Source organism: Mirounga leonina, unplaced genomic scaffold, assembly GCF_011800145.1.
Source record: "Mirounga leonina isolate KUSES-001 unplaced genomic scaffold, KU_Mleo_1.0 Mir_91, whole genome shotgun sequence".
NCBI lineage: Eukaryota > Metazoa > Chordata > Mammalia > Carnivora > Phocidae > Mirounga > Mirounga leonina.
The window spans coordinates 7,799,337-7,824,669 of record NW_023270839.1 but is presented as its reverse complement, the minus strand read 5'-3'; the positions used below and the strand labels follow the sequence as shown (position 1 = coordinate 7,824,669).

Below are 25,333 nucleotides of genomic sequence, written 5' to 3'. Positions count from 1 at the left end.
AATTTCACCTCATATATCTTTAGGAATGCTTTCAGCTTCAAGAAACAAACACCAGGGCGCCTGGGTGGCTCAGTTGGTTAAGCGACTGCCTTCGGCTCAGGTCATGATCCTGGAGTCCCGGGATCGAGTCCCGCATCGGGCTCCCTGCTCGGCAGGGAGTCTGCTTCTCCCTCTGACCCTCCTCCCTCTCATGCTCTCTGCCTCTCATTCTCTCTGTCTCAAATAAATAAATAAAAAAAATCTTTTAAAAAAAAAAAAGAAAGAAACAAACACCAAAGCAACAGAGGCCTGGAGTGTGGATAATAAAGACCTTTAATTATCTTACACAACAAAGTCTAGATACAGGTGGTACCAAGTCTAGTGCAGCACCTGAAGGACACCAGCAAGTATTCAGGGTTTTTCTCTTTCCGCACCACCATCTTCAACATGTTAGCTTTAGATTTGTCCCCTCGTGGTCACAAGATGATCCTCACACAACCCCATTTAAGGAAAGGAAAGGTGAAAGGTGGGGGTCCCCTCTTAAAACTGTGTCCTTTTATCTGGGTGGAAAATATTTCCTACAAGCTGCCTTTCCTCAATTTCTGTCAGACGCCGGACTACCCTCACATTTCACTTAATCTGTAATTACAATATTATCTAGCAGTAAGAATCGAGTATCACCGGACAAGAAAAAGCCACGCCAAGCACAGCCAAGACTGTCCGGAACTTGTATTTTAAATCAACAAATCAGAGGAGAATCACGGATTTACAGAATGGAGGAAAAAATTCCCAGGTTTTTGCAGTCACTGCGGGAGGGCCCCTCAGGCAGCTCTTCAATCCCATTTCAATCTCCTGGACACCCTGCGCGATCTTGTTAATAAGGCCCTTAGCGTCTTCTTACCCACTTCAAATATGGCCGCTAAGCTCCAGTCTCCTTTACCACCTGATCGTGGCAACAGCTCTGGCTTCATGCCCATTTCCAAAAGGGCCTCTTCCCGCGAGGCTGAAGTTCTGAGTGCGCAGGCGCGAGCGCAAGTCCTCCTCCGGCAAAATGGCGATGAGCTTGATGTGCGGACGCCGGGAGCTTCTGCGCTTGTTACGGCCACAGCGTCAGGTAAGGATCCCCCAGGGCTGAGCGCCAGGATGCGGCCCTGTCCCCGTGGCCCGAGCCAGAAACAGCCTGAGCAGACGCTGACCTCACCGGGACCTGCCTCTCTTGACCTCGGCTCGCATGAGTACACGGAAGGGTTACTTCCCCGACCTTGCGGGCTCAGTGGCCGCGTATTGTTGTCTGTTCGTGGGTCTCGTCGTCACCCAGGCCACAGAAACTTCAGCCTCGACCTCTGTGCTCCGGGGTGGGTCTGCGGTAACCGAGAGCCTGGCCGCACCAATTGCATGCCTTCAGGCCAGCCATCTGCGCGCGGAGTGGTGGTGCCTTCACCTGTGGTAACGGGCTGGCAGCTTCGTGGCGAATGAGCCTGATGGGCGACATCTGTTCCTGAAGAAGGGCTCCATCCTTCTTTTACTCTCTCAGTTCCATAGCGTCGCAGGGCCCTCTCATTGGCCGCGGAAACCGCTGACCTCAGGGCTCCTCTTTCCAACCGGCCGGTGCGGCGAGCGCCCGCACTATGTCCTCCTCGCGGGCCCTGGTCCCCGGGGCCTCAGTACCTCCGTGATCTTGTTCGCAGAAGCCCAGGTAAGAGGCGATTCGTTCCTGCGACGCTAATTAGGGGTAGCGTTTGTTGGTTGATTTCTTTTTATTTTGTTTTAACTACAAGGAGGGGAAATGTGGCACAGAGTTCTTGGCCACACTCCATGCAGCTCCCCAAAATAGTAGCATCTTAACTTGGGATAGATTTTCAAATCAGTGGGAAAATGAGAGTACAGCAGGAGAAATTTATGTTATATACAAGGCATTGTTTGCCATAATGGTGGCAAGCCGCTGATGGTGTAGGAGATGTGATTCCAGGTGTGCATGTGTATTATAAAACTTTTAACTTGCATATCACTGACTTCGTGGGTATTAATATTTCTGATGGTGAGACCAAGTAAATATTTTGGTCTTAAAAACTGACTTGTTTTAAATAAAAATTACGACAGTTTCAGTATCTGCAAAATCGTGCCAGTGATACTCAAATGACTGAAGTTTGGAAAACACTGATGGAAGAAATAACTTAGTAATAGGAAGGGAGGTCATGAAATCTTACCCTAACTTGTCTTCCTGCCTAGAGGAAAAAAATAAAATGTCCTTTTTAAGCCTTGAATTCTCTGTACACTGTAGACTAATCTGGGAGAACAAAAAGTAGAAAGCCCATAGAACAACCTGATACTAGTTATTATCTTGGGCCTGTGATTTCTATATGTCCCCCCTACTGAGTATTACACATGACTTCCTTTTGCACAGGTTCAGGCCCCTCCTGTCATTCCTGCAACTCCCTCACCCACAGCAGTACCCGAGGTGGCTTCTGGAGAGACCGCAGATGTAATCCAAGCTGCTGCAGGACAGAGCTTCGCTGAACTGGGGCTGGGGTCATACACCCCAGTGGGACTGATTCAGAACTTACTGGAATTTATGCATGTTAACCTAGGCCTACCTTGGTGGGGGGCCATTGCTGCATGTAAGGGAAACACATCATGGTCAAGCGTAGAAATGGGAACTTCGGGGGGAGAACTTTAAAGACAGCAGTTCTGTAAGTGGATGGAGGAAATACAGCTGACCCTTGAATGACCTGGGGGTTAGGGGCACTAACCCCACCCAACATTGAAATTCCATGTATAACTTTTGACTCCTCAAAAATTTAACTACTAATAGCCTACTCTTAGAAGCCTTGCTGGTAAACAGTCAATTAGTACATGTTTTGTATGTTACATGTATTCTATATTCTTTAAGGAAGAAAAATACATGTACAGTACTTTAAAAAAAAAAAAAACCCATATGAGCGGGCCCACGCAGTTCAAACCCCTTTTGTTCAAAGGTCAACTGTAGTTGCAGAAGTTTAGGGGTCAGAAAAGCAGATGATTCAGATGAGGGATAGAGGCTCTTGATCCTTAGATACACTATATTTATCTTTATTAAAGGGCATTATAAAACCACTGGATCACCTGGGATTCAACAAGTGTAGATATTTAATGTGAGCATGGGGTTAGAGTAAGGAGACCTTGTTAACAGTGATGAAGCTGCCCTGGTTTAGGAGAATAGAAGGTCAGGCCAGGCGCTTAAATCCATCCCCCCCACCCCCAAATTGGAATGTGCCCACATTGTTCCTCTTGTAGGCTAAGACTATACTTTAAATTCTGTTCTTCCTACCCTTGCTCCAGTGATCATCCTTTTCCCTAGGTCTTCAGCTTCTCTCTTTTTACTGCCCTGTTCTGAAAATACAGACATGTTCAAATATACCATGGATTTCTTGAGGAAAAGTCCCTTCTTTTCATCCTTAGTTCTTTCTCCTTTCATAGCTGTTATTTAAAAGACTGTTCTGCATGCAGTGGACTTCATTCTTTCCACTCTTTGACACTCAGCAGTCTGACCTTTTTAGCAATCTGACTTACTAATACCACCTCATTTTGTCAGTGACATCATTATTAAACCCATTATTCTTTTCATACTTGACCTTTCTGTGTTAGGCACATTTTTCCAGTTCATTTTATTGAAGTGTAGTTTATATACAATATTATATTAGTGATAGTGATTCAACATATATATATTGAACATATATGTATATTATGAAGTGATCACCATGTCACCATATAAAGTTGTTACAATATATTAACTATATTCCCTATGCTGTACATTGCATCCCTGGGTCATCTTTAGTTGTAACTGGAAGTTTGTACTTTTTGTTGTTGTTTTAAGTTTATTTAAGCAATCCCTGGGGTGCCTGGCTGGTGTTCAGTTGATGAAGTATGCAGCTCTTGATCTCAGGGTCATAATCCTGACCCACACATTGGGTGTGTGGGGCTCGAACTCACAACCCCAAGATAAAGAGCCGCATGTTCCACTGACTGAGCCAGCCTAGCACCCCTGGAAGTTTTTACCTTTTAATTTCCTCCTATTTTGCCCATCTTCTCCAGTCCCCTCCCCTCTGGCAACCAGATTGTTCTCTGTATCTGTGAGTCTGTTTTGTTTTCTAGATTCCACATGTAAGTGAAATAATACGGTGTTTGTCTTCCTCTGTCTTATTTCACATAGCCTAATACCCTATAGGTCCATCCATGTCACTGATGGTAAGAGCTCATTCTTTTTTATGGCTGCGTAATATTCTGTTGTGTGTTTATACACCACACCTTCTTTATCCATTGATCTGTCAACAGACATTTAGGTTGCCTCCATATCATCACTATTGTAAATGCTGCAGTGAACTTAGCGGTGCATATATATTTTTGTTTGGGGGTTTGGGTGTTTTTTTAAGATTTTCTTTCCAGACTCCCCACTGAGCATGGAGCTGGACAGAGGGCTGTACTATTTTGCATTCTGACCAGTGGTGCCCCAGGGTTCTCTCTTCTCCACATGCTTATCAACACTTGTTATTTCTTGTCTTTTGATTCTAGCTATTCTGACAGGTGTTGAGGTGGTAACTCATTTTGGTTTTGACTTGCATTTCCCTGATAGTGATATTTAGCACCTTTTCATGTGTCTGGTGGCCATCCACATGTGTTTGGAGAAGTGTCTGTTCGGGTCCTCTGCCTCTTTTTAATTGTACTATTTTTTTAACCCCTTATTGATATCATTCGCAAATATCTTCTCCCATTCAGTATGTTGCCTTTTTTGTTGTTGATGGTTTCCTCCACTGTGCAAAAGCTTTTTGTTTTGGTACAGTTTCAATAGTTTATTTTGCTTTTGTTTCTCTTGCCTGGGGAGACATATCCAGGAATATATTGCTAAGGCTGATGTCCAAAAGTTTATTACCTATATTCTAGGAGTTTTATGGTTTCAGGTCTCACATTGAAGTCTTTAATCCGGTTTGGTTTATTTTTGTATATGGTGTAAGAAAGTGATGTAGTTTCATTCTTTTGCATGTGGCTGTCCTTTTTTTTTTTTTAACGACACCATTTATTAAAGAGACTCTTTTCTCCATTGTATATTCTTGCCATCCTTGTCAAAGATTAATTGACTATATAAGTGTGGGTTTATTTCTGGACTCTGTTCCGTTGGCTTATGTGTCTATTTTTGTGCCAGTACATTACTGTTTTATAGCTTTGTAATATATCTTGAGATCTGGGATTGTGATACCTTCAGTTTTGTTCTTCTTAAGATTGTTTTGGCTATACAAAGTCTTGTGTGGTTCCATACACCTTTTAGGATTATTTGTTCCAGTTCTATGAAAAGTGGCATTGGTATTTTGATAGGGATTGCATTGAATGTGTAGATTGCTTTGGGTAGAAAGGACATTATAACAGTATTCTTCCAGTCTATTAGCATGGTGTTTCTTTTATTTGTGTTGTCTTCAATTTCTTTTATCAGTGTTTTTTACAGTTTTCAGAATATAAGTCTTTCACCTGCTTAGTTAAGTTTACCCCTAGATATTTTATTCTTTTTGGTGCAATCGTAAATGGAGTTATTTCTTAATTTGTCTTTCTGCTATTTCAAAATTAGTGTATAGAAACACAAGAGATTTCTGTATATTAATTTTGTATCATGCAGCTTTACTCCATTTATTACTTGTAATTTTTTTAGTGGAGTCCTTAGGGCTTTCTATGTACATTATCATGTCATTTGCAAATAGTGGCAGTTTTACTTCTTCTTTACCAGCTTGGATGCCTTTTATTACTTTTTCTTTGTTGTGGTTAGGACTTCCCAGGGCTGTGTGAATGAAAGTGGTAGGAATGGACAGACTTGGCTTCTTACTGATCTTAAAACAACTGTTCTCAGTGTTTAATTGGGTATGATGTTAACTGTGGGTTTTTCTTTTTTTTTCTTTTTTTTTTTTTTTAAGATTCTACTTATTTGACAGCATGCACGCACAAGCAGCTGAGCAGGGAGCCTGACACCGAGCTTGATCCTAGGACCCTAGGATCACGACCTGAGCCGAAGGCAGATGCTTAACAGACTGAGCCACCTAGGCACCCCTTAACTGTGGGTTTTTCATCTGTGACCTTTCTTATGGTGAGGTATATTCTCTCTAAGCCCAATTTGTTGAGAGATTTTATCTTGAACAGATGTAGAATTTTGTCAAGTGCTTTTTCTGCATCTGTTGAGATGATCATATAATTTTTCTTTCATTTTCTTTAATGTGGTAAATCACATTGATTTCATGAATATTAAACCATCCTTGCATTGCCGGAATAAATCTCACTTGTTCAGGGTGAATCATCCTTTAAATGTATTGTTGAATATGGTTTGGTAATATTTTGTTGAGGTTTTTTGCATCTATTATGTTCATCACAGATTTTGGCCTGTATAGTTTTCTCTTTTTTTAGTGTCCTTGTCTGGTTTTGGTATCTGGGTAATGCTGGCCTTGTAGAGTAAGTTTGGAAGCTTTTCTTCCTCGTCTGTCTTATGGAGTGGTTTGAGAGGATAAGTATTAAGTCCTCTATAATGTTTGGTAGAATTCACCTGTGAAGCTCTGGTCTTGGGAGTTTTGTTTGATGGAAGTTTGATTGCCCATTCAATTTCATTACTACTAATTGGTCTGTTCAGATTTTCTATTTCTTCCAGGTTCAGTTTTGGAAGAGAGTATATTTCTAGGAACTTATACATTTCTTCTAGGTTGTCCCATTTGTTGGCATATAATTATTTATGGTAGTGTCTTGCAATCCTTTGTGTTTCTGTGGTGTTGGTTGTTAATTCTTTCAGTTCTGATTTTATTTGGGCCCTCTTTTTTTCTTGATGAGTCTGGCTAAAGCCTTAGCAATATTGTTTATCTTTTTTAAAAAACCATCTCTAGTTTTGTTGATCTTCTCTATTGCTTTTTTAGTCTGTTTCATTTATTTCTGCTCTAATATTCATTATTTCCTTCCTTCTACTAACTTGGGCTTTGTTCTTATTCTATTTCATTTCGCTGTAAGGTTAGATTATTTGAGATTTTTCGTATTTCCTAAGGTAGGCCTATACTCCCATAAGCTGCCCTCTTTGAACTGCTTTTGCTGCATCCCATAGGTTTTGAACTATTGTGTTTCCATCTTTATTTATCTTGTTTTTTTATTTCTTTGATTTCTTCCTTGACCCATTGGATGTTTAGTAGCATGTTGTTTAGCCTCCACATATTTGGTTTTTCCATTTTTCCCTCTTGTAATTGAGTTTTAATTTCATCCCATTGTGATTGGAAAAGATGCTTGATATGATTTCAGTCTTCAATTTGTTAAGACTTGGTTTGGGGCCTAACGTGATATTGCCTAGAGAATGTTGCATGTGCGCTAGAAAAGAATATGTATTCTGCCATTTGGGGGTTTTGTTTTTTTTGTTTTTAAGTTTATTATTTATTTTTAGTAATCTCTACACCCAATGTGGGGCTCAAACTCACTACCCCAAGATCAAGAGTCTCATGCTCTTCTGACTGAGCCAGCCAGGCACCCATGTATTCTGCCTTTTGGGGATGGAATGCTTTGTATATATCTATTAAGTCCATCTGGTCTTGTGTTTTTGTGGGTGTTTTTTTGTTTGTTTTTTAAGATTTTATTTATTTGAGAGAGAGAACACAAGCAGGGGGAGGGGCAGAGGGAGAAGCAGGCTCAACATGGGGCTCAATCCCAGGACCCTGGGATCATGACCTGAGCCAAACATAGACGCTTAACTGACTAAGCTACCCAGGCACCCCAGTCCATCTGGTCTTATGTGTTGTTTAAAGCAACAGTTTCCTTACTGATTTTCTGTCTGGACAATCTATCCATTGATGTTAATGGGGTGTTAAAGTCTCCTACCTTTATTGTATAATTGTCGATTTCTTGCTTTTTTGTCTGTTAACATTTCCATTATGTATTTAGCTGCCCTTGTGTTGGGTGCATAGATATTTACAAGTGTTATATTCTCTTTTTGGATTGATACTTTTATTCATTATATAATGCCCTTTTTTGTCTCTTGTTACTATTTTGTCTGATACAGGTATTGCCACCCCAGCTTTTTCATTTCCATGCAATATCTTTTTTTAAGATTTTATTTATTTATTCATGAGAGACAGAGAGGCAGAGGCAGAGGAGAAGCAGGATCCCCTCTGAGCAGGGAGCCCGATGCAGGACTCGATCCCAGGAGTCTGGGATCATGACCTGAGCTGAAAGCAGGCACTTAACCGACTGAGCCATCCAGGCATCCCTATGCAATATCTTTTTCCATCACTTTCAGTCTGTTTATGTCTCACATGTGAGTCTCTTGTAGGCAGCATATAGATGGGTCTTTTTTTTTTTTTTTAATCAGCCACCCTATATCTCGATTAGAACATGTAGTTCATTTACACTTAATTACTGATATATTCTTCTTACCATTTTCTTAAGTAATCTCTACACCCAATATGGGGCGTGAACTCAGGACCCTCAGATCAAGAATCACATGCTCTACTGACTGAGCCAGCCAGGCACCCCTACTTCTTACCATTGTATTGATTTCTGGTTGTTTTTGTAGTTCTTCTCTGTCCCTGTCTTCTCTTGTTCTCGTAATTTGGGGACTTTCCTTAGTGTTATGTTTATATTCCTTTCTCTTTATTTTTGCATGTCTATTATAGGTATTTGATTTATAGTTACCATAAAGTTAATATTTAACACTGTATGTATATAAATCTATTTTAAGTTGATGGTTGCTTTAAGTTCAAGTGGAATCTAAAAGTACTAGTCCCGGGGCGCCTGGGTGGCTCAGATGGTTAAGCCTCTGCCTTCGGCTCAGATCATGATCCCGGGGTCCTGGGATCGAGCCCCGCATCGGGCTCCCTGCTCTGCGGGAAGCCTGCTTCTCCCCCTCCTTCCTGCTCGAGCTCTCTCTCACTATCTCTGTCTCTCTCAAATAAATATTTTTTTAAAAAAAAATAAAAGTACTAGTCCTCCCCCTTCCCACTTTTTGGTTTTTTTCCCCCCAAGGTTTAAAACTTTTATTTAGAAAGCCTGTGAAATAATTGTATAATTTGAGTGGGTAGGTTATACAAAAAAATAAATCCCCACATTGGTTTTGACATTGTATCTTAGAATTTAATATTTTGTGTATCCCTTGACTAATTATTGTTGGTCTAGATGATTTTACTATTGTCTTGTAACCTTCATACTAGCTCTGTAGGTAATTATCCACTACCTTTATTATATATTTACCAGTGAGATTTTTTTTTAATAATTTTCTTATTTCTAATTATGGCCTTTTCTGTTTTAAGAAGTCCCTTTAACATTTCTTACAAGGCTGGTCTGTTGTTGATGAACTCTTTAGCTTTTGCATATCTGGAAAACTCCTTATCTCTCCTTTAGTCTGAGTGATAACCTTGCCAGGTGCATTCTGAATATATTGTGCCACTCTTCTGGCCTTTAAAGTTTTTGCTGAAAAATCAGTTCATTGTCTTATGTGGGGGTTCCTTGTATGTAACTAGTTTCTTTTTTTTTTTCTTGCTGCTTTTAAGATTCTTTAACTGTTGTTGGCATTTTGATTAACTAGTCTTAGTGTGAGTCTCTTTAGGCTCAATTTTTTGGGATTCTCTGTGCTTTCTGGACTTAAGTGTCTGTTTCCTTTGCCAGGTTAGAGAATTTCTCAGCTGACAGATTTTCTGTCCCTTTCTCTTTCTTCTCCTGGGATCCCTATAATGCCAATGTTAGTTATACTTGATGTTGTCCCAAAAGTTCCTTAAACTATCCTTAGTATTTTCCTTTTTGCTGTTCCAGTTGGGTGATTTCCACTACCTTGTCTTCCAGATCGCTGATTCGTTCTGCATCACCTAATGTGCTATTGAATCTCTCCAGTGGACTTTTTATTTCAGTTACTGTATTGTTCAGCTCTGATTGTTTTTTTGTGGGTTTTTTTTTTTACATATACTTTCTGTTGAAGTTCTCGTTGTGTTCATTCTTTGAGTTCGGTGAGTATGTTTATGGCCATTACTTTGACCTTTTTACCTGGTAGATTGCTCATCTCTTTTGTTCAGTTCTTTTTCTGAGGTTTTGTATTATTCTTTCATTTAGAACATACTCTTTCTTCATTTTGTCTAACCCTGTGTTTCTTCGTATTAGTTAGATCAGTTCTGTCTCCTGGCCTTGAAGGGGAGTAGCTTTTTGCAGGTGTCCTGTGAGGTCCAGTAGTGCAAACTCCTAGTCACCTGAGCCAGGTGCCCTAGGGGTTCTTTGGGTTGCATGCACCCTCTTCTTGTGGCTGGGTCACTGTTGGTGTAGACTCAGTGGTTTGCAGGGCTGTCCCCTGACACAGCCGTCTGCAAGACTCAGCCACAGCTTCTTCACGTATGCTGGTAAGCAGGGCTGCCCATCATCCTGTCTGAGAGGTCCAGCCACTACTGTTGTTGGGTGGGTAAGTGTGGGGGGTTGGCCTCAGCACAGCTGGCTACAAAGCCCAGCTGTGACAGCTCCATTCCACTGGTGGGAAGGGCCTACTGTGTGGCAGACTGTGAGGTCCAGCTGCTGCAGGTGCTCTCGTATTGCTGCAGGTGCTCTCGTATATGCAGGGCAGAGGCTGCTTGGTGGGGGTGGCTCTGGTGCAGGCTGAGGCCACCTGCTGGGTGTGGCAGGGGCAGGGAGCCCCTTAAGAAGGGCTCTTGGCCTGTGGGTCGGTTGGGCTGGGCAAGCTGGTGCTAGCACAGTAGATGGAGAATGTCAGAAATGGTGCCTACCAGCTCGTCCATCCCCAGAGAATGTTCCGACAGATCCCTGCCCTGCCAGCACATGCCCTAAAATCAGTCCATGCATCTCCTTCATGTGTAGCCCAGGCATTTTTCAAACTGCTGCCTCTGTGCTGGAACTTCAGCAACTGAGATTGTGCATAAACCTTGCTGGTTTTCAAAACCAGAGGTTGTAGGGGCTGGTCTTCCTAGTGTAGGGCTGGGAACCCAATATGGGGCTTGGACCCCTTGTTTCACAGGGAGAGTCTTTATGGTTGTGATATCCCTCCTACTCGTGGGTCCTGACTAGACCTTGTCTCTGCCTCCTACCCAACTCAGAATGGCTTTTTCTTTATATCCTTAGGTGTGTAAGATCTGTTTTGCAAAGTTCTTTACACAGTGATAGTTCTATATGTAGTTGTAGATTTTGGTATATCCTTGAGAGGATGTAAGCCCAGGATCTTTCCTACTCCTCCATTTTGATCCCCTTGGGCCTAGGGTCCTGTATTAGACATTTTAGACCTTGAAATCTCTCCCTTGGCTTTTGTGATCATCTTTCCTGATTTTCTTGTCTGTCTGACCACATCTTTCCATTGCCATTGCCCAGTTCTCAGTCCACTCCTTCAGGGCTAGTATTCTCGGTTTCATCCTTAGCTTCCTTCTCTTCCCACCCCATATCAGCCATTATAATGTTGATAAAGCCTAAGCCCATAAGCCCCCCCCCCCCCCCCCCCCGCACCACCACCGTCTCTTCTCAGCCCAGACCCTCTTGCTTGTCACTGATTAGTTTATCAGTATTTTTGGAATGATCAGGAAATAGGAAGTATAAGAAATGGGGAGGAGCTAAAGGAGTAAGCCACCAGATTACTTCCTACCCTAGGGATTTCTAGGATAGGGGCCTTCAGACTTCATTCCTGAAGTTCCCAGAGTTGTGTATGGTGCCTCTGAGAAAAGCAAAGGCCAGAGCTTGAACAGTTTTGTAGCCAGACTACTCTCTCTCTCAGAGCAGCTCGGTTTTATCTCTTATGTATATTGGGGCTACACTTAAGAGTTGACGGTAGGGAGATTCCATTGATAATAGAAAAGTTCAGATACCACTGATCTAGAAAAGTATCTTCTCTCACCTTTTGTTCGAGGAAATAAACGGTATCCCTGGCCATTTGCTTACAGAAGTTAATGTTAGACTTTTGTGAGGTCAAAGCAGAGAACTGAGCCTTGAAGGATCAAGTCACCCCTGCCCTTTGTTTTGGGTTCCTTCAGCAGGCATCACAGTGTTGAAAAGACTATAATAAAAAAAAAGACCCTTTCAGTGAGGACCGAAAAACCTTCAACCTTCCAACTGCAGAACTGCTTTGATTTCACTCCAGTCCTAGTTTGTGTTTTCCAGGTACTGTCCTTGCCCGCTGCCTGGTGTTTCCTCTCATCGTGAAGGGCCAGCGAGAAGCAGCCAAGATCCACAACCACTTGCCAGAGATCCAGAAGTTTTCCACTCGAATCAGAGAGGCCAAGTTGGCAGGAGACGATGCTGAGTGTGAGTCAGCTGCAGAATGCGCATAGGAGAGGACCATGTTTGCACTTTCCTGACATTCTGCTGAGGGTTGCTAGAAGTGGGCGAGTTCTAAAGATCTACCTACTTCTTGGGCCTAATGTTTCCAGTGACTGGCCAGGGTCAGGTAGAAATCTTATGGGCCTGGTGGTAAGGATGGTCACCTCCATCGATGTAATTATTAGCCCAACCATTAACTTCCCCTCATTCACAGTTTACAAGGCCTCCTCGGAAATGACATTTTACCAGAAAAAGCATGATGTTAAACTCTTTAGACCTCTTATTCTACCTCTGACTCAGGTAAGCAAAAACATTTTCCTTCTTATTTTATCCTACCCCAGTCAGATAAACTCCTGTGTTTCCCATGCCCTAGACCCCCGAAAAGTGGGGGTGGTGGTAAGGTTTTTAATGATGGAGTAATGAAAATGTCCCCTTTGCTAAAAGGTCCTGACACTGTTTATCCTGTGTAATAGGCCCCGATCTTCATCTCCTTCTTCATTGCCTTGAGAGAAATGGCCAACCTTCCTGTGCCCAGCCTGCAGACAGGTGGCCTCCTGTGGTTCCAGGATCTCACGCTATCTGACCCCACCTACATATTACCACTGGTGGTCACTGCTACAATGTGGGGTGTCCTTGAGGTAAGCCCAGGTTGGCTAAGTGCCAGGCCTGCAAAGTGGGGAGTAGAGACCAAGTAGAATTGATGGGTTGAAATCTGAGCCAGATTCTCTAGAAATGACGTGCAATTGCTTTTTTTTTTTGGCAGTTAGGTGCGGAGACTGGCGTGCAAAGTTCTGATCTTCAGTGGATGAGAAATGTGATCAGAGTGATGCCCCTAGCGGTGTTGCCCATAACTATCCATTTCCCCACGGTAGGTAATGGCTTAGGAGCTGGCTCCCAAGCCTTTCCATCTAGCCTAGCCATCTCCCATCAAGCTGACAGCAGAGGACAGCTCCTGAGTACTGTGTCTTTCTTCTCCTTCAGGCGGTGTTCATGTACTGGCTCTCCTCCAATACGTTTTCCCTGGTCCAGGTGGCTGGCCTCCGGATTCCAGCCGTACGGACTATACTGAAAATCCCCCAGCGTGTCGTGCATGACTCCAATAAATTACTTCCACGGGAAGGTTTTGTAAAAAGCTTCAAAAGAGGTAAGATGGGACTGTGGGGGAAGTAGTCTAAAAATGGACCTAGGACCCACTGTCTTCCTCCTCTTTACACAGGATGGAAGAATGCTGAACTGGCGCATCAGCTCAAAGAGCGTGAACGACGCATGCAGAATCACTTAGAACTAGCTGCCAGGGGTAAATAACCCTTGCAGGCTAAATTCCGTGATTTGTTTCTTCCTTTCCTTCGTTCATTGAAAGTTGTTTTCTCTTGCCCTAGGTCCCTTACGACAGACCTTTACCCACAACCCATTGCTACAGCATGGAAAGAATCAGCCTAACAGCAGCAATGCCAAGCCAAAGCAGCCCTGGCGTGACACGCTGGGCTGAATTCCATTCCTGTTCAGACTGGTAGGAGCTCTCTCTTCAAAGACTCGGCGTCAGAACGGATTTGACACGGAGTCCTTGCCCCAGCTCTAGAAACCGTGGGGTGTCGAGATCTTCCTTTTAAAAGTGGATTCCATTACAGACCCTCACACCTAAGAGTGTAAAAGAGCCAAGTGATCTTGCCAGCCACAGAATCAGTAAACCTCTAAACTACATGCTGCTTCCGGATACTTATTAAACAGGGAAACGGATGGTGCGCTTCAGAAAACTGAAGACTAGATCAGTTGGGGATTGCTCCTGCCTGTGCTCTTAGGAAGTGCCTCAGTAGTGTAACCTGGCATTACGAGCTTAAACTCCCACCCCCTACATGGGTTTATCTCAGGATGCTATAAAATAATTTTGCTAAGCAGCTTAGGTGTGTTCTCTTGTATAGAGATTGGCTGCATCAGCCACCAGCACGAAAGAAATACTCAGATACTTTCAAGCACAAGACTGTTTTTAGTGTTCCTCTTAGCCTGCTGAGAACTGTCCCCAAGACCTATCTAAAATGAAGTCACTCAAAGTTTACAACATAACCCTTTTATTATCTAGCACCTGTGACAGTTTCATGTCTCTCTAAAGGAGACAGGAAGTCCGGAGCATTATTGGCCCTTTTAAAGGAAAGGAGTGGGTGGGCACACCCAGAGGTGAGCGACTGTCTTAACGCGTGGGAATGTGCTACTAGTAAAACCAAGCCCACACCTGACATGCTCCCCACCACAGTCTGTTCCAGATTTTTTTTAAAAGGGACAATAAAGCAATGTGTAGCAGAACAAATAAATTACTTTTCATCTCTCAAACAGCAAGTTCGAAAATTGAAGGCACCTGTCCCGAAGCCTGGTCTGAGCAGCTTCAACAAGGAGATGTACTTTTCCTTTTCATCTTCCTTGGCTCCAGCCAGTAAGGGACAAGATCCCCTGCTTTCCACATCTCAGGATTGATTCTAGATGGTATTTAGTTAGACTTGGGATCTCGGTGCTTGGGCATCTCTCCATCTTCCAAATCCATCTCTGCAGCAACGGACATACATAAGACCTGGAGGTACCATGTAGCGGATGCTACAAAGAGAAATGTAAGTCAGAACTGAGAAGAGGTCAGCTGAGCTCAAGTCAGGTGGCACTGACCGGGGCTGGCCTGAGGGATAATTCCCTTAAGCCTTACAGTCAACAACAGGAAGGGGCTAGGGCAAAGTTGATGCCGGCAGGTACCAGATGGGGGGTGGAGAAAGCCATAGGATTGCTCATCATCTTGAAGATCCAAAGGCTTACCCACAATCCTTCGGAGGCAGTGAGGTCTTTTGTGTTCTGGCACTCTGATGATGAGGAAGTAGAAGGGCAGGCCTGAGAGGGCGATGCCAATGCCGATGAGGGAGTTGATGGTGTCGCTGTAAAGTGGCACAGCTACCAGGAAGATGGTGCAGAGGCAGAAGACAATGGGGAAGAACAGGCTGAGCTGGAGGGCACAGAGGAGACAGCTGGAGGTGAGCTCAGAGTGGCAGCTATAGTAAGTGTCTCCTGTGAGGATCAGGGCACTGAGCCTTTCCATCCCCTTCATCTCCACACCCTACCACCCCTGAGGCCCGTGCAAAGGGAGGATGAAGCTAGAGTACCTTGAGGGGACGAGGCCGATTAGGCTCCTTCCAGCGCAGATAAAGCTGACCCACAATAGAGAGCCCCACAAAGAACCAGTAGCTGAAGCTGTAGTAGTTAATGAGCTGGAAGATGTCCTCCACACACAGGTAGATCAGTGCCATGATACCCTGCAGGCACAGGCCCACGTCAGCTCCTCTCACGGCCTGTCACTGGAGGCGCGCTTCCCCCTCTTTGGTCTCCCAGAGATCCAGCCCCTTCTCAAGTCCTCAGCGTCTCGCCTCTCCCCTGCGCCCCCCCCCCCCCCGCCGCCCCGATCCTCTTCTGTTCCCACACGCTTCAGCACCCGAGTTACAGCATCTCCTTCCTTTTCTAGTAAGCCAGGGGCGCCTCAATTGTTTTTTCAGGCCCATGCTTCAAACCTTTGCCACAGATCAAAACAATTCCTCACAAATCTTTTGCTGAAGAGCCTCTCCATAATGGCTCCAACCTACATTTCCAGGTTTTATCTCCTACTACCCAACTTCACATGAGCTGCTTTACCCCAGGACTTCGATACGGTTTGGGGGTTTTTTTAAATGCCTTTTATTTTTTAAGTAATCTTAAGTCCAACATGGGGCTCCAACTCATGACACCCCCGAGGCCAAGAGTTAGCATGCCCTACTGACTGAGCCAACCAGGTGCCCCCCCCCCCCCCATACTGTTTCTCTTAACCTAAAGCCCATCTCCACCTTTTGCAACCTAACCTTAAAAATCCATTTCAAATGTACTTTGTCTAGAGGCGCCTGGGTGGTTCAGTCAGTTAAGTGTCTGACCCTTGGTTTTGGCTCAGGTTGGGATCTCAGGGTCATGAGTTCAAGCCCATGTCTGGTTGCACCCTCCCTGAGGAGTCTGCTTAAAAGACCTCTCTCTGCGCCTCACCCCTGTGCACAGGCTCTCTCTCAAATCTTTTTTTTTTTTTTTAAAGATTTTATTTGAGAGAGAGAGAGCACATGAGTGGGGGGAGGGTCAGAGGGAGAAGCAGACTCCCCGCCGAGCAGGGAGCCCGATGCGGGACTCGATCCAGGGACTCCAGGATCATGACCTGAGCTAAAGGCAGTCGCTTAACCAACTGAGCCACCCAGGCGCCCAACTTTTTTTTTTTTTTAAGAGAAGATAGTTTTTCTATTAAATTTTATAAGATTTTGGGAAAGCTAGAACAGTTGCTTCTACTGGTTTCTGGTTTTTTAAGATTTATTTATTGGGGTGGGGGTAGAGGGAGAGTGAGCCTTGAGCAGACTCCACGCTAAGCGTGGGGCTCAATCTCACGACCCTGAGACCATGACCTGAGCTGAAATGAAGTGGGACGCTTAACCACGTGCCCCCACTTCTGTTAACATTTCCCCCGGTCTGGCTTTCAGCCCCATCCTTGAGGTCACTTACATTGAAGAGCAGAGCAGGTATTGGTGTGAACCGCTCAACATGAATCATGCAGATAGCATCAGGGAGATGGCCTTCTCTTGAACCCACAAAGAAAAGCCTATTTTGGGTAAGATGAGAGAGGCTGAGAAACTTGGGGGACACTGGGTGGGGCTGAACACATGCCTCGTAGCCCTCCCACTGCCCTCCTTCAAAAAAGTGAATAATAGGGAATGGGGTTCAGTTTTGAGATTAGTGAGAACTGGAGGCTGCTGATGGAAACAACAAAGGGGTAAATATGACTTGGGGAACACAGTGACTAAACTCGGTCCCGTAAGTCCTACCCTTCCCCGCCATAGCTCCTCACAAACCCCCCGTAAAAGGCACCACTCCTACCTAGAAGCAGCCACGATGGAGGCATTGAGGCCACCAAAGCAGGATAACGCAACCGCCAGCGGAATTGTCCAGTTGAAAATTCCAAAAATCTGGTCTGCAAAAGTCTAAGGGAAAGGAACAAAAACGAGTCATTAGCAGGATCTAAAAAGGATGCAGGCATGCCCCGAGATGGCCCCTAAACTAACCAACCCTTCTTCCACAGCTGGAGTGACAACCTTGTAAACCCAGTATCGGAAGCATACTTTTAAGTAATCCCTACACCAAACAGGGCTCAAACCCTAAACCCCAAGATCAAGAGTTTGCCCACTCAACCAACTGAGCCAGCTAGGTGCCCCTATGCATACTCCTTTCAAGGACTGCCCCCTCTCCAGGACTGGAGCTGCAGGGTTCCGAGAAGCCCACAAACACACCATCAGCCTTCTGCTAGTGAAAATCCTTTACCACAGCAACAGCATCACTGGCTAGGATGTCCCTCATGTCTAGGACGGTGTAATAGGCCACATTGGTCAAGATGTAGATGATGGTGACAATGGGCATGGAAATGCCAATGGACAGGGGCAGATTCCTACAGCCAAAAAGAATAATGCACACATTAGTCCCAGGGTCACATCCCCATCTCCTTTAATCCTCAGACTCCCACACCAATCCAGGGATGGGGCCACCTGCACGTTTCCCCAGTGCTTTTGCCTTTGAAGCTGTGTACAACAGTGACTTCATTCTTGAGCTCAGAGCTTAAAGAGCATCAAGGGAAAGGAATATCACATTTAGAAGAAACAGCAGAAAAAGGATTAATAGAGAACAATGTCACCGTGGAATAGCACAGGAAATGACAGGGGGGCAGGGGGGCTAGTGGGTTTTTGGGGGTTTTTTTACATCCAAGGTCTCTTGGTGTCAGGATTCCTTCTTAAGATTGCCAACATGGGAAATTTGTCTTTTTTTTTTTTAAAGATTTTATTTATTTGACAGAGACACAGCGAGAGAGGGAACACAAGCAGGGGGAGTGGGAGAGGGAGAAGCAGGCTTCCCGCTGAGCAGGGAGCCCGATGTGGGGCTCGATCCCACGACCTGAGCCGAAGGCAGACGCTTAACGACTGAGGCACCCCGGGAAATTTGTCTTAAGGTTGAGAAATACTAGAGGAAATTAGGCAAATTGTGAAATCCAGAGAATAAGGCCCTCACAAGAACAATGTGTGTATCCAAATAAGCAACCTGGGAACTGTGTTCATTCCATCCCCTTACTCAGTGTGAGAACCTGGGGGGCCATCCTAACCAGTGGCTAAGAGGAAAACACAAAGACAAGGTCCTCTAGACCAATAAAGCTCTGACCTTCATAAACATTCTTCACGGTGAGGGAGAGGGGACATACTCAAGTCATTTAGCTTCTGTCCAGTAGGTGGGAGCACCACCCAGGCTTCAGTCCTGCTTCTAGCATTTGCTCCAGGGACTGCAACACTGGCAGTGTGCCAAGAGGAGTTTATTATTTTGACTTAAAAATTTGCAGAAACTCCACTCCCTGGTAATCTTAGTTCCAAGAATCATTGAATTTTAGAGCCAGGAAGGGCTCTGGAGATCATATAATTCAACCCCCTCAATTTACAGATAAGGAAGCAGGCAGAGTTGGCAGGGGATTCAAATTAGTGGAAAGACAGGCTCCAGGCCCTTTGACTCCCTGTCCAGTGCTCTTGTCACTCTGCATGACGGCCGAATAATTTAGAATAACCAGGCTGAAGTAATACTGTTAAATGCTGACACAATACCGCTATGTCAGTACAAATTTGAGAAACCAGGAAGGGCTCAAAAAGAAAACAGGAAAGTTTTGGGGCATCTATGACCTAAAGTTATCTATGTGGGGATAAGGGTGGGTGAATATCAAGGAAAACCCATGAGAAAGCACACATGAACACACAGTACAACCTGCTGTAATGAATGCAGGAATGAAGGGACAGATATGAAAAGGCCTGCTGTTATCCTGGACAATCTATCTCCCTGGCCTTCAGGCCTGCCATCTATTCAAGTGGCACTGATAAAATCTGTCTCAGTGGTTGTGGTGGGCTCTCTCAGTAAATGAGAGCTATCCTTATTGCCATGGAAGACTGATGGTGAGATACCTACCTCTCAGGATTCTTGATCTCTTCAGTGACGTAGTTGAGCGTGTCCCAGCCCGAGTAAGAGAACAGAGCCGAGTACAATGCCAGGGCAATATCACCCATTGCAAATGATGAACCCTCAAAAGAATTCTCAAAGTGCGTCGAGGCTCCTAGAGTCCAGAGAACATGGAAAGGCAGAAGGATTAGTGGCCTACCCCCAGCTTCAAAGTGATCCAGAAAAGGAGTGGGAGAACATGACGCTTACAGCAAGCGAGTGGCTCAGAACACCTTCGGCAGCAAGGGCGCTGGTAAAAAAAACAGGGAACGGGAGAGAGACCTCTACAGTGATGGGCTGGAGTGCAGGGGACAGCACGAGGATCTTGACAGGAAGGACTGTGATGGCCTTCTAGGGTAAGAAACCACGGCGGAGCAGGCCTATAGAATAGAAGGGATGTGGTTCTGTCCTGCCCCATTCCGATCCCCTTTCTAACACCACAAGCAGCTGGTACAGGATGGAGGAAGGATAGCGCTCCTTACGCCCAGGGCAACAGAGTGGTGGGGCAGGTGTTCCTACCTGGAAACTGGAGAGGAGTGGATACAAGGAGTTCATTTCCGCCCTTGCAGAAGAACTTCCAAGGGCAGAACAATCATAGCCACAGCACTGGGCTGGACTGTCAGCTAAAGCCAGCTCCCAGGGCATGACGGGAGTGTGAGATCAGCCAAGATCAGCCTCCTCTGGGAGCATGCAGAGAAGACAGGCTTTGAGGTCAGTCTGAGTACAAATCCCCACTGACGTACTAGGAGCTGGGGACTTGGGCAAGATACTTAGTTCTGCAGCCTCAGTCTCCTCTACAAAATGGAAATTATGGCATCTAGCAAATGAGAATGCACAAAGGGCATTTAAAGAAGTAGGACTCAGAAAATGCTCAAGAGTTCATTGCTCTCCCGCTTACCCTGGCCAAGTCTAACAATGCCCGCGATGATGACAGCGATCAGCGCCAACACTTTAGCATAGGTGAAGATATCTTGTACCAGCGTTCCCCACTTGACGTAGGCACAGTTAATGAAGGTTAAGAGACCTGAAAAAATAATTCTGATCGGTGACCAACCCTACCACCCAAAGAGCCTTAGACCCCCCCAAGCATTATTTCCAGTAGCAGTCATCTTTGGCCAAAGACAGTGTTTGGGCTCTGATGGGCTCTGTATTCAAAACCTCTGCCCAGCAGGTCCTCACCATTAGCATTCAAAGGCTCCCGATAAACTTCTGTGTGGGCAGCGTCACACACACCCTTTAGCACTTACCCGGGAGGAAACACAAAGTAACTGGATTTGCTTACATTCAACAGTGCTCACAGCAGTGGGAGGTAACCGGTAGCCATACAGGATTAGTGATGTTTTCCAGCTATTGGCTCTGAAAAGTTACCATCCTCCCAGCTTTTGCACCCCTCTACCTCCTGATATGAGCTCCAGGACTCAGCGCTCTGTGGTATTGTTAACCTTGCCGAATCCTGTTGTGACTTATCCAGTGCTGGGCCGGCAGGTCAGGACGTGTGGCCAAGGATTAGACTGGGGGCCAGACTTCCTGCTACTGCCTGCCAGCTCAGCCGCTTGTTTTTGTACTTGGAAAGATCCTTGGAGCCGAGGTTCTTATAGTTCCTATTTTTCCTGACTGGACAATGCAAAACAGTGAGCCACAAACATTCCTTAAGTCCTACCCTGGGGTAGAGGCAATCCCTTTAACCAGATGAGCTTTGGGAAAGTTCATGGATCACCCTGAGAGCCAGGGTTCTTAACCTAGGGCTTCCACAAGGCCTGAAATTCCTTGTAAATAGTTATGTACATATGTCCAAAGTATATGCATTTTTTTTTTAAAAGATCCTATTTATTTGACAGAGAGACACAGCGACAGAGGGAACACAAGCAGGGGGAGTGGGAGAGGGAGAAGCAGGCTCCCCGCTGAGCAGGGAGCCCGATGCTCAATCTCAGGACCCTGGGATCATGACCTGAGCCGAAGGCAGATGCTTAATGACTGAGCCACCCAGGCGCCCCCCAGTATATGCATTTTTCTAAGAAAAAGGTCCATGGCCTTTGTCAGAATCTCGGAGAAATCCATTACCCCTAAAAAAGTTTCAATCCAGTACTTCAGAGGAAAGAAAATCAAGAAGGAAAGCCCACAGATGCTGTGAGGTTGACCCCTAGCCCCAGGATGTGGCCGGGAAGAAAGTGAAAAGAAAGGATTCTGAGAGCCAGCTGAAGGTTCCAGATCCCGCACCGGCGCCTGAAGCGTGCAGGCGGGCACTGCAGCCCGCCTCCACTGTGGCAGCCCATCACCTCACTGAGCCTGCCTTCCTGGCTCAGCCACAACCCAGGAGGAGGGCTTACCAGTCCTTGCAAGAGCTCCAAGGGCAAGGTCAGAATCAGCCTGCCTTCCCAGTGGAGAAAGAGAGGTCTGGGGCTGGGCTTGCCAGCTTCAGGCCACTAACACAGGAAGCCTCCTCCTTCACTGTCCCTAATCCTCCTGTTGTCTTGTGTCCTGGTCTCACCACCCTGGCCCAGAAGCATCTTCATCCTGAGAAGCAGGAAAGACCAACCTCAGGGAGCAGCTGGCTCGTCTTCGGTTTCTGCCTCTTCCTCCTTTACACCCCTTCCTAGTCTACTGGCTGCCCAAGTTCTTTCCTGCTCTTCCCTAGACAGGGTATCCTACTCCTATACAAAAACTTGCCTTTTTGCCTAATAAACAAGACAATAAACAACCAAACCTGATCACAGGGCTGGGCAAGACTACGCCCGTAATTCCTCCGTGCTAAGTTAATAATTAAAGACACAAGCACACAATCTCCACAAGCACCCCACAAAGTGACCAAAGCGCCTGTATCTCACCTTCCACAAGTCTTTCAGGTCCGCTGACCCTCCGCAGTCAATCACCCATCCTTTACTCCCCACTGGACTTCTGTTCCCAGCCATTCAGTAGCCCTCATACCCCTTCTCTCCATCCTGTAACCCCTACGCCTCACCCTTGGACTCTGCTGCTGCCTCACAAATAGGACCCGGCCCAGGTTTCTGATTAGAAACGCCAGGGACAGGGCCGCCTGGGTGACTCAGTCGGTTAGGCGTCTGCCTTCGGCTCAGGTCATGATCTCGGGGTCTTAGGATCAAGCCCTACATCGGGCTCCTTGCTCAGCGGGGAGCCTGCTTCTCCCTCTCCCTCTGCCTCTGCCTCTCCCCCTGCTCATGCTTGCTCGCTCTCTCTCTCCCCCAAATAAATAAATAAAATCTTTACAAAAAGAAAAACATGAGGGACAAAAAAAAATGGGGGGGCACCTGGTTGGCTCAGTCAGTAGAGCATGCAACTCTTGATCTTGGGGTCCTGAGTTCAAGGCCCACACTGGGTGTAGAGCTACTTAAAAAAATTTAAAAGAGGGGCGCCTGGGTGGCTCAGTTGGTTAAGCGACTGCCTTCGGCTCAGGTCATGATCCTGGAGTCCCTGGATCGAGTCCCGCATCGGACTCCCTGATCGGCAGGGAGTCTGCTTCTCCCTCTGACCCTCCCCCCTCTCATGTGCTCTCTCTCAAATAAATAAATAAAATCTTTAAAAAAAAAAAATTTAAAAGAAATACCAGGGACACCTGATGCTGCCCTCTTCACAAAGGAATGGGATCACCTCATTGAGATGGATGGGCCCAACACCAAGCCGGGATAGGCTGAAGGGACTAGTTCTGGATCAGAGTCAGTCTGCAGCCATGCACCACAGGGATCTGCTCTTGGCTTTGTCCAGGCATGTGGGCAGCAAACAGACAACTCATCATCCTTTACTACAACAAATTCTGAAATGAAAATACATGGATCGTTTGCATTTTAATCCCTACTGCTTCGCTACTTGAATTCCATATCCATCCATTTGTATCCCTCCTTTGACCCGCCAGTTTTTCTCCCTCCCCCGCACCTGAGCCTTATTTTCTCAGCCACTGACCCACCATCTTGCCCTGATCTACTCTCTGTAGTAAGCACAGGGACTTGGTTTGAATGAAGAAGGGAATCCTCTGGAAAGAAACCAGGAGCAGAGGAACTGCCTGAAGAGAGCTGGCCCTCACCTTCTCCAAAGCCCAGCTTCCTCTGGGGCCTCTTGGCCACGGGAGCAGTAAATGGGTATGGCAGGCAGCGCCGCTGACTGGGCTCTTTGTCCTCACCCTCAGCAGACACAGCTGACCGGAGACCCCAAAGCCCGGCCTAGTGCACTGTTCTTAAGGTGGAGCCCAGCCTCCTGCTTCAGCAGCAGGGAAAGGAGGGGACCACGGGCTTAGAGTAATAATGGAGGCAACCGCAAGTCAACCTCAAGGACAGAAATGCCCTACCCTCCTACCGCTAGGTGTAACTCCATCTCCACCCAACACCGGGCCAAGTCCACAAGAAGACGGCCTGAAATCACCCTGGACCCTTGACTCAGGTGCAGCTCCATTCCTACTTTGACCTGCTTTGGAGGAAGGAGAGGCTTTGAAGAAGCCACTCCTACAATCATCTAAACAGATGCTCCCGAGGGGCGCCTGGGTGGTTCAGTCAGTTGGACGTGCCTTAGGCTCAGGTTGTGATCTCAGGGTCCTGGGATCTGGTGCCAGGCTCCCTGCTCAGCTTCCTGCTCCTCCCTCTGCCCCTCCCTCCAGCTCATGCTTGCTCTTGCTTGCTCTCTCTCTCAAGTAAATAAGTAAAATCTTAAAAGAGAGAGAGAGAGAGAGAGAGAGATGCTCCTGAATGGTCATCAAAGCCAACCTACATGGGCTCTCCTGGAGTAGGAGACTAGTCCTAGCACTAAGGCCCCAGCATCAGCTGTAGAACTAAAAGTAAGGAAAGCACACACACAGGTTGATCCAGAACAGAACAAAGCTTGCAGGCCCACTCCGAATCAGATGGCCAGATTTGGTTTAGAAATCCACACTAAACAGTCCCTGAAAAAGAACATTAACCCCACAATTCTCCCAACATTGTAATTTTTTGGTTTTTGTTTTGTTTTTTTCCAGCACTGTTAGTTTTAAATATGTAAAATGTAACACATAAAACTTAGGCCACTCTTCAGTCTATTTTCTGCTTCAAATTCCCAGGGACTATAAAACCTCAGTACTTTATCTATGAGACAACCCATTCCATTTTTAAAAAGATCAATAGCTCTTCCTTCCATGAAGCCAAAAACTTCTTCACAACTTCTACCCAGTAGTCCTCTCCTCTGGAACCACACAGAATCCGGCTAAATGCGCATCCACATAATGGCCCTTCTTATCACTAAAGATTAACATCCTGTCCCCCTGGAGGCTTCCCCCTTTGGGGCTAAAAACCCAGTTTCTTCAGCCTCCTGAATATGGCTTCCAGGCCACTCACCATTGAGATTCTCCCCTCTGCATCCACTTCACTTTGTCAGGATTTCCCTGAAACATGAGACCCACAGAGAACACTCCAGACATTTTTGCAGACTATGGGGTCTCGGTTTGAATTCACTGTCAACTACAATTCCACCTCAAACTGATGAGCATTTCCCTATACCCCTTTTGGGGCCTATAAAAATGATTTTTTAAAAAATATTTTTTTTATTTATTTATTTGTTAGAAAGAGAGAGTACAAGCAAGGGGAAAGACAGGCAGAGAGAGAAGCAGGCTTCCCGCCGAGCAGGCAGTCCTATGTGGGACTCGATCCCAGGACCCTGGGACCATGACCTCAGCCGAAGGCAGATGCTTAACCGACTGAGACACCCAGGCATCCCAAAAGTGATTTTTTTTTTTTTAAGATTTTATTTATTTGAGGGACACCTGGGTGGCTCAGTCGGTTAAGCGGTTGCCTTTGGCTCAGGTCATGATCCCAGGGTCCTGGGATTGAGTCCCGCATGGGACTCCCTGCTCGGCAGGGAGCCTGCTTCTCCCTCTTCCTCTGACCCTCGCCCAACTCGTGCTCTCTCTCAAATAAGTAAAACAGTAATAAATAAATAATAAAAAGAAAAACAAAATCTTTTTAAAAAAAAAGATTGTATTTATTTATTAAAATTTATGCTCTGAGTTTGAGCCCTGTGCTGGGCGTAGAGTTTGAGCCCTGTGCTGGGCGTAGAGTTT

The 25,333-nt window shown here is 45.6% G+C and overlaps 2 protein-coding genes across 6 annotated transcripts in view; one reads left to right on the top strand and one right to left on the bottom strand.

Moving 5' to 3' along the window:
- The first annotated feature begins 993 nt into the window (after positions 1-993).
- OXA1L (OXA1L mitochondrial inner membrane protein) lies at positions 994-13,950 on the top strand. The gene is made up of 10 exons (XM_034994758.1): positions 994-1,093; positions 1,514-1,675; positions 2,384-2,597; positions 12,091-12,234; positions 12,464-12,549; positions 12,723-12,887; positions 13,013-13,117; positions 13,231-13,393; positions 13,466-13,546; positions 13,629-13,950. Exons 1-10 carry the CDS (start codon positions 1,031-1,033, stop codon positions 13,736-13,738), a joined length of 1,293 nt encoding a protein of 430 aa, XP_034850649.1. The 5' UTR covers positions 994-1,030; the 3' UTR covers positions 13,739-13,950.
- A 348-nt stretch (positions 13,951-14,298) lies between these two features.
- Positions 14,299-25,333, bottom strand: part of SLC7A7 (solute carrier family 7 member 7) — a 33,588-nt gene continuing 22,553 nt past the window's right edge. For 4 of the 5 annotated variants that reach the window (XM_034994755.1, XM_034994753.1, XM_034994756.1 and 1 more), the window contains 7 exons: positions 20,198-20,323; positions 19,270-19,414; positions 17,599-17,722; positions 17,158-17,261; positions 16,786-16,882; positions 15,384-15,533; positions 14,299-15,226 (listed from right to left, as the gene is read on the bottom strand). In XM_034994755.1, coding sequence (XP_034850646.1) covers positions 14,879-15,226; positions 15,384-15,533; positions 16,786-16,882; positions 17,158-17,261; positions 17,599-17,722; positions 19,270-19,414; positions 20,198-20,323 — 1,094 coding nt within the window. In that variant the 3' untranslated portion in view covers positions 14,299-14,878. The remainder of the gene's footprint in view (positions 15,227-15,383; positions 15,534-16,785; positions 16,883-17,157; positions 17,262-17,598; positions 17,723-19,269; positions 19,415-20,197; positions 20,324-25,333) is intronic. The other variant, XM_034994754.1, reaches the window with a different exon arrangement.